Source organism: Sebastes umbrosus, chromosome 1 (genome assembly GCF_015220745.1).
Source record: "Sebastes umbrosus isolate fSebUmb1 chromosome 1, fSebUmb1.pri, whole genome shotgun sequence".
In the NCBI taxonomy this organism is placed as follows: domain Eukaryota; kingdom Metazoa; phylum Chordata; class Actinopteri; order Perciformes; family Sebastidae; genus Sebastes; species Sebastes umbrosus.
The window spans coordinates 7945617-7958721 of record NC_051269.1 but is presented as its reverse complement, the minus strand read 5'-3'; the positions used below and the strand labels follow the sequence as shown (position 1 = coordinate 7958721).

The 13105-nt window shown below is 40.6% G+C and overlaps 2 protein-coding genes across 3 annotated transcripts in view; one reads left to right on the top strand and one right to left on the bottom strand.

The window, feature by feature from the left end:
• The window catches only part of LOC119486943 (ral GTPase-activating protein subunit beta-like), a 592951-nt gene that overhangs the window by 475891 nt on the left and 103955 nt on the right, over window positions 1–13105 (top strand). The gene's annotated exons all lie outside the window — the stretch shown is intronic.
• LOC119487151 (E3 ubiquitin/ISG15 ligase TRIM25-like) lies at window positions 4058–6116 on the bottom strand. The gene has a single exon (XM_037767818.1). The coding sequence runs from the start codon at window positions 6047–6049 to the stop codon at window positions 4385–4387; it is 1665 nt and encodes a 554-aa protein (XP_037623746.1). The 5' UTR covers window positions 6050–6116; the 3' UTR covers window positions 4058–4384.

The following is a 13105-nucleotide window of genomic DNA, read 5'->3' as shown; positions in this document are numbered from 1 at the left end:
GCTGCTCCCTTTAAGGGGCTGCTAGACTAGGGGAGTGATCAAGGTGTCAACCGTTCTCAATCTCAGTGATTAAGGGGTGTGGCGACGGGGGAAAGATCACCCATTACAATTAGTTGCAACTTTGACGTGATCTGTTGGGGGTCTTGGGAATGCATGTCGCCTAGCTCACTAGCTAAAGAGTGCTACAGGAATGAGTCCTAAAACCCAGATATGAGTTAGCATTTTAGCACATTAGAGCTAACTAGAATCAGATTCTGATGTGCAAGATGCAAGTAAAATCATATCTAAATTTAGTCCTCTGCCGCTAACCTCTGGAACAGCTTACCTTTTCATATCAGCAGCTCAGACAAACAGAATAGTTGAAGTCGCTGCTGAACCTCTTTTTGCTGGCGTTTCATTAAGTTAATTTTCTGTTGTGCTGCAACTCCTTTACTGCTATTATGTGCACATTATTACCTCCTTTAAGGCCCGAGGTTATGTTTTCATCAGCGTTGGTTTGTCTGTTATCAGGATTACTCCAAACGTTTGTGATGGATTTGAATGAATTGTTTTGGAGGGGTGGAGTGTAGCACAATGAACAATCCATTAGATTTTGGTGGCGATCCGGATCATGATCCAGATTCAGGATTTTCTTATAAGAATTCCAATTAGCCTGAGCATTAAGACCACAGGGTACAACACATGCGCAGTGTAGCTGATGACACGTTGATGACGCATGACCCCGCCTTCTTCCTTCTGAGAGCAGAGAGATACGTGTGTGGATGTGTGGCGAGACATCGAGGTGTGACGGGAGCTGCTGGCCGTCCGCGGTGAGAAAGAGAAAAAAAAGCGGTAGATGACGGGATGAGAGACGACGTAGTGTAACGTTATACAGACATAACAAGGCTGCTGAATGAGAGAGGCATCCGCCGATACGTTACACGGAAACACACCGTGTTAATAACAAGCTTACCACCTCACAGTACCGCCAGCTGTGAGCTGTGATCTGTTTTTAAAGTCAGGCACCTTGGCGGAGGTCTGCGCTCTCCAAGGGCCAATATAGTGTTTATTGATTTTACTCTGTTCTTATTGTTGCTTGCTTTGTATTCATTGTCATCATGTACATTTTCTACACTGCGGTTGTTTTTAAAATGTGCTGAGAGAGAGAGAGAGGATGGATAGTGACCTTTCATTCATTCCACGATCAAAAACAGGAAGAATGTGAAATGCCATAAACCTAAGATATTAAAAGGTGAGGGTCAACCAAGACCTACACACTACCAAGACCTACACACTACCAAGACCTACACACTACCAAGACACCCTAATAATTAAAAGACACAGATGTGAGTTCTTTTTTTCAATATCAAGTTTCCTCTATAAAACCTCCCTGGTCAAGACCTGTACAGCATCACTTGGGGTAATACAATATATTGTATTAACAAGTTTAGATTCAAGGAAAGACAGAGGTTCTGTAGGACATCTGAAGCTCAAATGTGTCCACCATGTTAAGTCGTCATCAGCCTGACAACCCACAGTAGTCATCATGGTATAAAAGTGTTATTAAGTTTTCTCAAAGTCTGGTGTTTTATGGAGAAAAAAAGCCTGAACTACAGGATTCTCTCTATTATTGTATATTTGTTAAAAAGGAAAAGTAGTAGGAAGAAATTCCCCAAACTTCCAGTTATCTAACAGCATTTTAAACATGGGCTTTTTTCTTTGCTCAGATAATGAAACGAAGAAGCTCTTTCACCCCAACAGATATGTGTTTGAGGCTTTGAACAAACTGGAAAAGGAGAACACTACATAGACTTGACTCTTTCTATATTGTTGTCTTTAGTCAAAGAGCGTTAAACTGAATCAAAAACCAACATCTCTGCCGACACCAACGTCAAACAGACGCGAGTGTCAGAAACAACTTTATATACAGCTTTGCCAGGCACGCGCACGCACGCACGCACACACACACACACACACACACACACACACACACACACACACACAAAGCATCCTATTGGACGATTGCATCCTTCAGTAATCAGGCCGTCATCTGTGTCAACTGTAGCTCCACCTGTCTTCACTCTGGAAGTAATCAGTGCCGTCTGGTGATCCACCTCATTGTAGCTCTTGTAATGCATCTTACACAACAATCCAAGAGATTTGATCAATACACACTTTAAATCAATCTCATGTGTTGCAACGAACAAAATAAATGCACATAAAGAAAGAGATGTAAATATGTAAAGAAAGAGATGTAGAGTCCATGTGGCAAGACGGTTTCGTTCATGTATCCAAAACAGTTTAAAAAGCCATAAATCCACAACAGTTGTTGTGTTTAAAGCTGCATGATACGGTTTGAATAAAGAACAAACAATAGTCCAGTTTGTGTGCTCTCCAGGTTGCTCAGAGAATCACCAAAGCACCACAGCTGTGGTTATACAGAGGAGACAACAAGCCCAGTGAAAATAAAACGTTCTGAACACGGTCTAGAAACAAGTGTTGAGCGTATCGTCAGAGGAATAATACGAGCTGAAGTGGAGAAAAAGAGCGTTCTTCTATCAGTATGTGGGGAAAGAAGTTGGAATTTGTATTCAATTTATGAACTTGTGATTGTGTTCAATAACTATGATAACAAAATCCTCATGTCACAACTAATAAGTTATGTTACCTTTTAGTTTTAATCTTTTTTTTAGATTGTTTTTAAACAGAGACTGACTGACTCTAAACATGAACACTGGACTTTGTGGTGTTTCAGGAGGAAAACTGCCTCAGTTATTCTCTCCTAGTCACATTTACTCCATCGGCTTTGTATGATACCCTGGAAAAAAGACAAGAAAAGACTTAGTTCATTCTTGTTTATTGATTATAGAAACCTTCAGTTTGTTCACACATCCCATCAGTAAAGTCTGCTAAATGACTCTTGTTCAATGATTTCACGTACAGATTCATTTTCATCCACACAATCAGTTTGTTTGAGCAGAATCTCAGCGATGTAACAGAGAATAATGATTTCCTTATTGATTATGATCATGATAATTACAGTTTCATTAAACATCTTAGGATCTCGTTTGTACGTCGATCTGAACGACAACATTTAGTCTGCCCAACAAATAAATGTGATTCTAGATATCTTTACAAAAAGTGGTGAGAACAGAATATCTATGATAAGAAATAAATCACTAGACCTTCCTTTAAGACCCGTGCAGTGGAAGAGAAACAACAACACACACACACACACACATATATATATATACAAATATTCATCAAACATTTAGAGCAGAGAGAAGTTTACAAAGTAGAGCCCATAATGTTTGATTGACAGCTGATCTCTGTGCAGTGAAGACATGAAAAGAACAAGACTCAGTCTAAAGCGAGTATCTGTCTGGACCGTATCTGGTCAGGATGTGAATTTGTGGCTAAATTGTTACAGAAATAATCAGTGGTCATGTCTATCATGTTTTATGAACAGCTTTTTTCCACTTATATCTTAATGTTTGATTGAAAGACAACTTATAATGAAGCAAATTGCATTCAGTAATAGTAAATGGTGACATGTACTAGTCAGTATATTATACATTTTATACAAGGTGTAAATGTATCATCATGACATACAGTCTGCAGGTTAAAAGTATTTCAGCTTTTTATTAAAGCATGTGTATCAAAAGCATTCATCATATAAGTGGTGTGTAACAATATATACATACTTACAAAGTTGATGTCATCACTGATGTTGTTGCTGCGTGTTTATTCCTAGATGGAGTGTTGATGGAGCAGCTACAATGTTAGCATAGCCTGGCACTGATCGATCCGGACTCCGTTCAGAAAACAAGCATTTTAAAAGTTGTTTGCTTGCTGTGTTGCGGACAGACCCGACAAAGCATGAATTCAGACTGTTTACTAATCAGCATCATTATGTCGTTATTTCGGCATCATTTTGATCCGTTTATTGATATTAAATCACAGCACAGTGTGTTTATTTTGGGTTCATACCGCAGTAGCGACGTGTGGCTTGCTAATGTGCTTCCTGCTTGGTGTGAATGCACGGTGGTAACACAATACGAAGCACAACGTAACGTAACTTAAACTACTATAAACAATAGCACATGCACAACAACAGCACGATGTAATGATTCAATGAACCGCTGACACAATCCCCAGAAAACATAAACACTGAACTGTTCTCCAGCTTTTCATTTAGAAAGAGCAACAACCAATGAGGAACCTGCAACAGTCGCTGATGAATCCTGTAACTTCATCACTCAGTCAGTCAGGCAGTGACACACTTTAGTGTTTGTAGGGCTGGTCCTCTGCGGTCCAGACACAAATCAGCTCTGCAGCAACAATGATGGACACCAGAGAAGTTTAAGAGTTAAAACACTGAATTTAACCCTTAAATGACTTCTGTCTATTTCAGTTTACACAACTCAGCAGTGACATCATAACCATAAAGCCAAAGTCCAGCATAGAGAGGCTCAGTGAATGTGGTCTGGACTCTGTGGAGGAGAGTCATGGTTTCAGAGACGCTGTAGAAGGACAGAATACCTGCACTGTGATCCAGGTACACTCCTACTCTGGAGGACAGAGGACCTGAGACGGGGGTTTGGATATTGTTGTACCAAAATATATAACTGTTTTGGTCACAAACTAACGCCCAAGATTTATCATTGTCTCCAAACAAACATTCACCCCCCCCTGCTCTCCTGATACTCTTGTATGTGACTGCTACATAAACTCCTGTCCCTCTCCTCTCCACCTCCCAGTAACAACGTCCAGTCAGACTCTCTCTACTCAGGACCTGATGACATGCAGTGAATCTGTCTGGGTGACTAGAATAAGACTGATGTTGTTTCATAAATGTTGCTTTTCTGTTCCCCTCAGATAATAACAGCCGTGTGTGTGCTGTGTTTGGATCCAGTGTGATTTCTCGTGAATATTGTAAGAATCCAGCTCTGGTCTTGGGCTCTGGTTGTGACAGTAAAACATCCACTTCAGTCACTGTCTGTGAGACGTTTGTCCATTTCTCTCTCAGAACGTCCTGTAGTTTATCTCTGACTTCTGACACAGCCGCCGTCACGTCCTCAAAGTAGCTCAGAGGACGGATATTGATGCTGGATGTAGATTCAGTGAGTGGTGACAGTGAGGGGTAGTTAAGAAGAAACTGGTTGTGATCCTCTGTGTGTGACAGCAGCTTCATCTCAGCGTCTCTCCTCTTCAGCTCAGTGATCTCCTGCTCCAGCTTCTCCTGAAGCTCTTTGACTCGACTCACTTCACTTTTCTGCTGGGATCTGACCTGCTGCTTCACATCACAGCTTCTTTTCTCCATGAGACGGATCAGCTCGGTGAAGATCTTCTCACTGTCCTCCACTGCTTTATCAGCAGAGCGATTGACAGCCTCCACCTCCTGTTGGAGCAGCTTCACATCTTTCTCTCTGTCCTGGATCCTCTGCTGGACGTTGAGTCGACTCACCTCCAGCTCTCTCTGCCTCTCCGTCCTTTCTGCTGCAGCTGAGACGGTGTCGTGGCCTTTATGTTCATCCACAGAGCAGAGATAACAGATACACTGCTGATCAGTACGACAGAACATCTTCATCACCTCGTCGTGACGAGAGCAGATGTTCTCCTGGAGCTTCTTGGAGGGCTCCACCAGCTTGTGTTTCTTTAATTGAGCTACATCGTAATGCAGCTGGAGGTGTTTCTCACAGTAAGAGACCAGGCACACCAGACAGGACTTGAAGGCTTTCAGTTTCCTCCCAGTGCAGACATCACAGGCCACATCTTCAGGTCCAGCATAGCAGTGATCAGCAGGAGCAGCTTGGAGTCCAGTCTTCTTCAGTTCCTCCACTAAAACTGCTAACATGGTGTTTTTCAGCAGGACAGGCCTCGGTGTGAAGGTCTGCCTACACTGAGGGCAGCTGTAGATCTTCTTCTCATCCTCTCCATCCCAGAAGCTTTTAATACAGTTCATGCAGTAGCTGTGTCCACAGGTAGTAGTCACCGGATCCTTCAGTAGATCCAGACAGATCGAACAAGAGATTGCTTCCTGGTCCAGCTGAACTCCTTTCTGCGCCATTTCACCTCTCAGTAGCAACGACTGTCTGAGTTTCACTTCCTGAGAATCGACACTAGTTTGAGCTCTGATGTAATCATCATGTGTTATGTTGGTTACACCCACCTTCAAACTGTCGATCTGAAGGGGAGGGAACAAGGAAATAAGAGGACCGGGTTATCAAGCTATGAATCATTCCAGGACGAGGAGCAGCACGACTGACTACGTCCCAAATCACATACTTTTCCTTTTTACTTCTAGCACACTGCAGCTGCCCTTACAAAGTACGTACTGTTGCATGCAGTATGAATACAATATATCTGCTGTGCAGAGGATTGTGGGTCAGAACAGCCAGAAAAGCATGCTGGCTTTCATACTGTAAAATGTGACCAGATGTAGTAGGACATCCTGGTATTTTTGGCACACTGCATTTGACATACTATGTATTGGGACATAAGAAATCTTTTTTTCTGTCATACTAAGTAGTATGGTAGAATGGGTTTTGGAACGCACAGTATATTTCGTCATTTACAAACGGAGCCTCGGTTCAAACCTGCTCCACATTTGAAAACGTTTCAGTTTTCAGCTGTAAAATATTTCTTGGCTCCTCAGGCTTTGGTGATGGCTCCACATTTCTCATAAACTCTTCCTCACCCGGGACAGGAACCCGGTGTGGGCAACGGACCGCTGTACGGGCAGCCGTTTACAGACAGGCTAGTGACACATTACACACACTCCTGAGGCTGCAGAGATTGTTTTTAAGAAATCTCATAAGCCATTGTTTTACTGCTTCATTTTTCATTTTACATAAGAAAGTAGAGATAAGTAACCTAAGCAACTAGTGTAGTAATAATAATAATAATTTATATAACACTTGTCAAACTTAAGTACAAAGTTCTTTCCAGATTAAAAGATTTACAGAAAAGAAATGAAAAATAAATCTAAATCTCATGTAACAGAGGGGCAGCTAAGCTGAAATATTCATAACAATTGTGCATTTTGCGATAAAAGCAACAAATTAGGCACAGATGTAGGGTTATATGTCACGAAAAGATATAGATATCGGGGCGCTGCCAATTCGGCCCCTGACGGACGCCGCAGCCATTTTCCAAAAGGGCCGTAATATAGGTTTTCCAAAACGTTGCAGAAAACTGATTTTATGACTCTTGATGATTTCCAAGGTGCGTTCAAGCTGATGAGATCAGATGTCAGAAGATCACAGAAATTGTTTTTTTACCTCCATTTTTTAAGTGTACTTTTTAAAAGCTTTTAACCTGAGAAAAACATGAAAACCAAATAAAAGGAGCATGGTCACTTCAGGGTCAAACTTCACCCCCATGCCTTCATGGTAGAATGACGACCAATAAAGCAGTAAAACTGACGGAGATAACGCTGGATACTTTTATTGGTTGCCAGTAACCTCTAATCACAGTTAAAGTGATGCTGAACTTTGGTAGAACTTTGGGTTGTATTGCTAGCAGTAAAACTGACAGAGATGACATGAGAACTTTTTAGTTGGAGTAAGCACTTCAGGTTCATATGACAATGTTTTATTTTTGCAATGGTCTTCAAATCTGAGCAAAGGAGCTGATATTTGTCCGGTCTCTAACCTGTGACCAAGCTGACTTGGTTGAACTTATAAGGAAACTTAGATCAGTCTCCTGTTGAAATACAGGGTTAAAGAGACACACAAGCTTATCCACCACGGCAAGGTGCCAACTCCAGTAGGATTCATTATTTTGTTTTATTTTTTTGATATGCAATAGCACTTTAAAAACATGTATATACTATTGTATAACAGCAAACGCTGGCCGGGTTACGGCATGATACAAGAACTGAGGAAGCGGGTTGCTGGAGGCAAAGTTTGACCAAAAGAAATCCAATTAAATATTCCATTGCCATACTCCAGCACATTGTTTACACTTTGGGATCCACAAATTTGAATGTTTTGGACGTGATTAAAGTGCGCACGTTGTTGGTTTGCTTGGTTTTGCGGAGCGTTTCAGACGGAGGGAGAATACAGGTATATTCAGGCAGGCAGTATGAAAAATAATGTTGCATTGTCAGGGAACACATAGGGTGGTTCCCCTGAACGTTTGTGAATGAGGGGATAGATGGACTGGTACCACGGGACATTTTAGAACATTTTCATATTTTTCGTAGGTCTTGCGCTGATCAGCCACCACACTCTAAGAAAAAACATCTGAAGAAAAACAGAAAATGTCCTGGAAGAAAATTACCAGGGGTCTCTTTTATAAAACAGCGCGTAGGATCCATACTAAAAATGTACGTGTGCACAAAAGCCTAAAAATGGCGTGCGCCAAAAAAAAATCAGACTTATAAAACTGTGCGTACGCACACCTGCACGCAATGTTCCCTTTATAAATCACAGTCCACCTGGAAATGTGCGCATGTGGATCCGCCTCATATTCCGCCCACTACACGCCCACATTCAACCATAAATGGTCGATGCAAAGCACCTCATGAATGTTTCTGCATGTGAATGAGCCTGTTGATCAGTGGATCTTTACGGTGAATCACGGCGACTCCCGAGAGGAAGACAGAGAAAAGGAGTTTTTCTGACACAGAGACGGAGGTGTTTGTAGGTGAGGAGGTCTCTGAACACTCGTTACCTCCTGATTCTCTCATTCACGTCACGTAGTCCTCACAGTGACGGTATATCCACCAGCACCATGCAGCATGTTCCGAGTCTCACCGCTGTGTTCATATCTTTACAGCAATCACACTGATCCATTCACTTAAAGTGATCAAGACAATCAGTAATATCCCCCACCTGGATATCATTAGAATAAAGGAAGTTTGACAGGTGTACACTATTTATATTTATTTATTTATTATTTAAGTTTTTATAGTGAACTTGTCCTGCATTATGATTAGGACTGATAATGATAATGCCGATATGGAGTGTAACGATTGTGTGAGAGCTGTCACTGGCTTCATTTACACACTTTGTTAATTTACACTCTCCATACTGGTGAAGATGTGCTGTTTGGAGATGACTGGAGGAGGCAGAGTGTGTGGCGCAGCGCGGTGGCGCACTGGAGACAGTCTGATAGTTGCATCGGATAGCCATTTTCATTTTGTCTATATGTATACTGTATCTGTCCCTATCTAATAAACCATAAATAAATTAATAAGTCATGTCATTGTAACCCACCTGATGAATAAGTATACACTGGACTAGTATAACCTAGATTCGTAGAGAGGAGTAATGAACAGGAATCGGACACCACAATGAGTAAGCAGAACACAGAATTAAGTTTAAGGGGAAATTATTGTATTGACACAGAATAAATTCACAATTACTGCCGACATTCAGTTTTGTTCAGTTTGAAATGTCTATTGAACTGGGTGCACCCTAAAAAATAAAAGTAATCCCCAAAATAAAACGTTCAGATCCAATTGTCTTTTGAGGTCCTTCCCCACAGTCCTACCACACTGACAGCAAGGCAGATGAAAGTTGAAAGCGCTCCTCAATCCAGGTGCTCAGCACGGGTAGCTCGCCATCCCCCTCGTCAGGGAGAGATTCCAATCCAAATCCGGAGTTCAAGGGTATCCAGAAAACCTAGCCTGTGTAAAATAACACGGCTTATATAGCAATATATGCAAATCTATCCAAGCTCTTAACTGTACAGTTTAATTTGATCAATATCAACATATAATACAACTTTTCAATGCTTAACCCATGAATGTAGGATAACTGTTGCATCACAATATTAACTTGCATCGTAATATTAACATATGAAATATGTCAACCTCACTATTATTATAAACCACTCAATAGTAAAGTGTAAACAACACTATTAAATGACTATTTAATATGTGAACCCATTTGAGTTGTAGATTATTATGCAAACAACCTACAGTTTAAACATTAAATACTCACTATATGTGAATATTGTGAGTAAGGCAATGTGAATACTTTCCCTGTCACAACACTGACACCTTGCGTTGATGCACACAAGCAGCACAGGGATGAACAGAATCAAGCTAATCTCATAACCCATGAACTTCAGCTACATAATCCCTCTCTGTCCACACAATGTAAATAACACACACATATTACACACACATATCTCTTTCTGCCTCTATCACCAAAGAAATACAAAATATCATTTTAGAATACAGCTCAGTGGCAAAACATTTCACTATGCCAGCTCAGAGCATTTGACTCGTGATGCCATGTGCGGCGGCTGCTTTAATGTTTGGAACGCACCGAGAGAAGAAAAGAATAAAACGATGCTCTCAGATGTTCTCAGGTCGCTTCAATAGGTGACGGAGCTCTTACTGGCTCAGATATAGTTTTACTTCTCTCTGTTCAGTAGTATATCAAGTATAAGTAGTAATAATATCACTCTGTAAATCCAGCTTCTCCGCTGCTCTCTCATCAATCTCCGTGTTTCCCACACTCCACTGCGTCTCTCACCTGAGTGAGGAGGCGGGACTTGGGATGTTTCTTCTTCTTCTTCTTCTCTCGGTTTCTGGCGGATCGCAACCAACTTTAAGGTGCATACCGCCACCTACTGTACAAGAGTGTGTAACATCATGTCATTTGCTCTTTACTCCTACTCTTAACTTCTATCCACCAATCCTGTGTCTCTTAAGAACATTAATAATGCCTTCCTGGTGCCTTCAGCCCCCTCACCCTCTGTTCCCAGTATCCCCATCAGATCCCAGTCCCGTCCCTCCTCTCTGACTTGGTCCTGTAGTCTTTTTCTTTCAGCCTCATACTTTTTACATTGAATTAGGATATGCTCCACATTTTCTTTATCACCACAACCCCCACACTTGTCACTGTTCCTTTTCCCCATTAAAGCCAAAGTGCCATTAAGACCAGTGTGATCCAGTCTGAGTCTTGTTATGATGATTTCTTCCCTTCTGTTCCTTTCTTTATACGTCTTTGTTATGACCGACTTTTGTATTTTGAAATATCTCCTTCCTTTCTGGTCCTCCTCCCATCTTTTCTGCCATATCTCCACTCCTTTCCTTTTAATCACAGCTTTTCCTTCTCCTTTCCCAAGTAAAACTGGTACTGTAATGTCTTTTTGCAGTGAACTTTTTGCTAGTTTATCTGCAAACTCATTTCCTTTCACCCCCTCGTGTGCTGGAACCCAACAGAATAATACATCTATACCCCCTCTGTGTAGTCTTAGCAAGCTATAGTATAGTTCAATGATTAGATCTTGCCTTACAGCTTTTGTTGAATGTATACTTTCCAAAACAGCTTTTGAATCCGTGCATATCACCACTCTGTCAGGTCTGACCTCCTCCACCCACTGCATTGCAAAGATGATTGCCACTATTTCTGCTGTGTACACTGATACCTGGTCTGAAAGTCTTTTGGAAATAGATATTTTAAATTCTGGAATATATATACCAACTCCCACACACTCCTGTTTATTTTTGGATCCATCTGTATATATTTTGAGATAATTATTATAGCTGTTCCTTAGGTACACACTTGTTTTAACTCCCACTTCATTTACTTGCCATTCCCTTTTCTTTTCAATGATACTCATGTCTATTTTAACTTCTGGGAGCAGCCAGGGGGGTACGCTGCTTACTGGTGTCGACCTGGTGAACTCTAAGGCCTCTAATCCATATGTCCGCACTTTTTCTTCCATTATCCATCCAAATCCATATCCTTGAAACTTAGAGTATTCCCAACAGTTTTGTAATGTTACCTTTGTAGGATTTTCTTCTCCACTTCCTTTTAACCTGACCCAGTATGCTAGAGCTAATTTCTCTCTTCTTAATTCCAGTGTAGTCTCTCCTGCTTCAATTAATACTGCATTAACGGGTGTTGACTTGATAGCTCCGATACATAACCGTAATGCTCTACACTGTACTCTATCCACTTTTTGTAATGATGTCTTTGTTGCTGCTTCATAAACTATACAACCATAATCTATTGTTGATCTCATGATCGCCCTATATATGTCAATCAATGACTGTTTATCTGCCCCCCAGTCACATCCAGCCACAGCTCGTAGTTTATTATTTATTACTTTTTTGCATTTTGTTTCCAGATGTTTTATATGAACATGCCATGTATATTTACTGTCTAGCCATAGACCCAGATATTTGTATTCATTCACCCTCTCCATCAACTGACCATATAATGTTAAATTCTCAGTATTAATGTTTCTCTTTTTTGTAAATATCATATAACATGTTTTATTTGTTGACATTTTGAATCCCCACTCATATGACCATTTCTCCACTTTCCCTATTGCTTTCCTTATATTTTCCATCACATATGGCACATTTCTTCCCCTCATCCATATTGCCCCATCATCTGCATATATCGCTGATTTGATGCATCCATCTAAATTTTCAAATATATCATTTATCATTATGTTAAACAACACCGGGCTGAATGCACTCCCACTTGGAATGTTTGACACCAATAGCAACAGTTATTTCACTTTGAACCAATGAGCTTATTTGTTAAAGTTTGTTAAAGTTAAAACTCTGAGCAAAAACGGAAATAAAATAAACAATGATAAATTAATTTCAGAATAAAATATAGAATGTGGTTATTTATTAAATAAAAGGAATTTTCAGTGAGGGAAATATCTCTAAATGTTTTAGAAACAACTGGTTTTCCCAGAGGGTTACATCATGTTTACTGCAGCGATTTTACACAACAACTTTATGAAAACTAATATGGTACTTGGTGATATCTGCACACTGTTAGTAGATATTATTAAAACTATTGGCGCTCTGTTCTGCCATTCTTTAATGCTATTTGATATAATCTTGGATTTCTACAACCGATGATGATGATTTCATCAGCTGCTCCACAGCTGACTGCGACTCTCGGAAGTCCGGTCCTCTCCTCTCAGATCTCCTCTGAGCTCCGGTGGTGGAGGGGGGGGACATGATGGTGAGACAGCGCTGATGAGATATTGAGCGGAATTTGCTTTGAGATTTGAGTTGATCTTTTACATTTGTAAGGTGCTTATGTAATAGTTATGGCTCACTAGCACAAAGAACACTGCTGTTTTAAATGTTTATGATAAAGTGGATATAAGTATGAAGTGAAGTTAAATGTGT

What these genes read in the sequence shown, in the direction of transcription:
- LOC119487151 (XM_037767818.1), bottom strand. Translation starts at nt 6,049, where the DNA reads ATGGCGCAGAAAGGAGTTCAGCTGGACCAGGAAGCAATCTCTTGTTCG.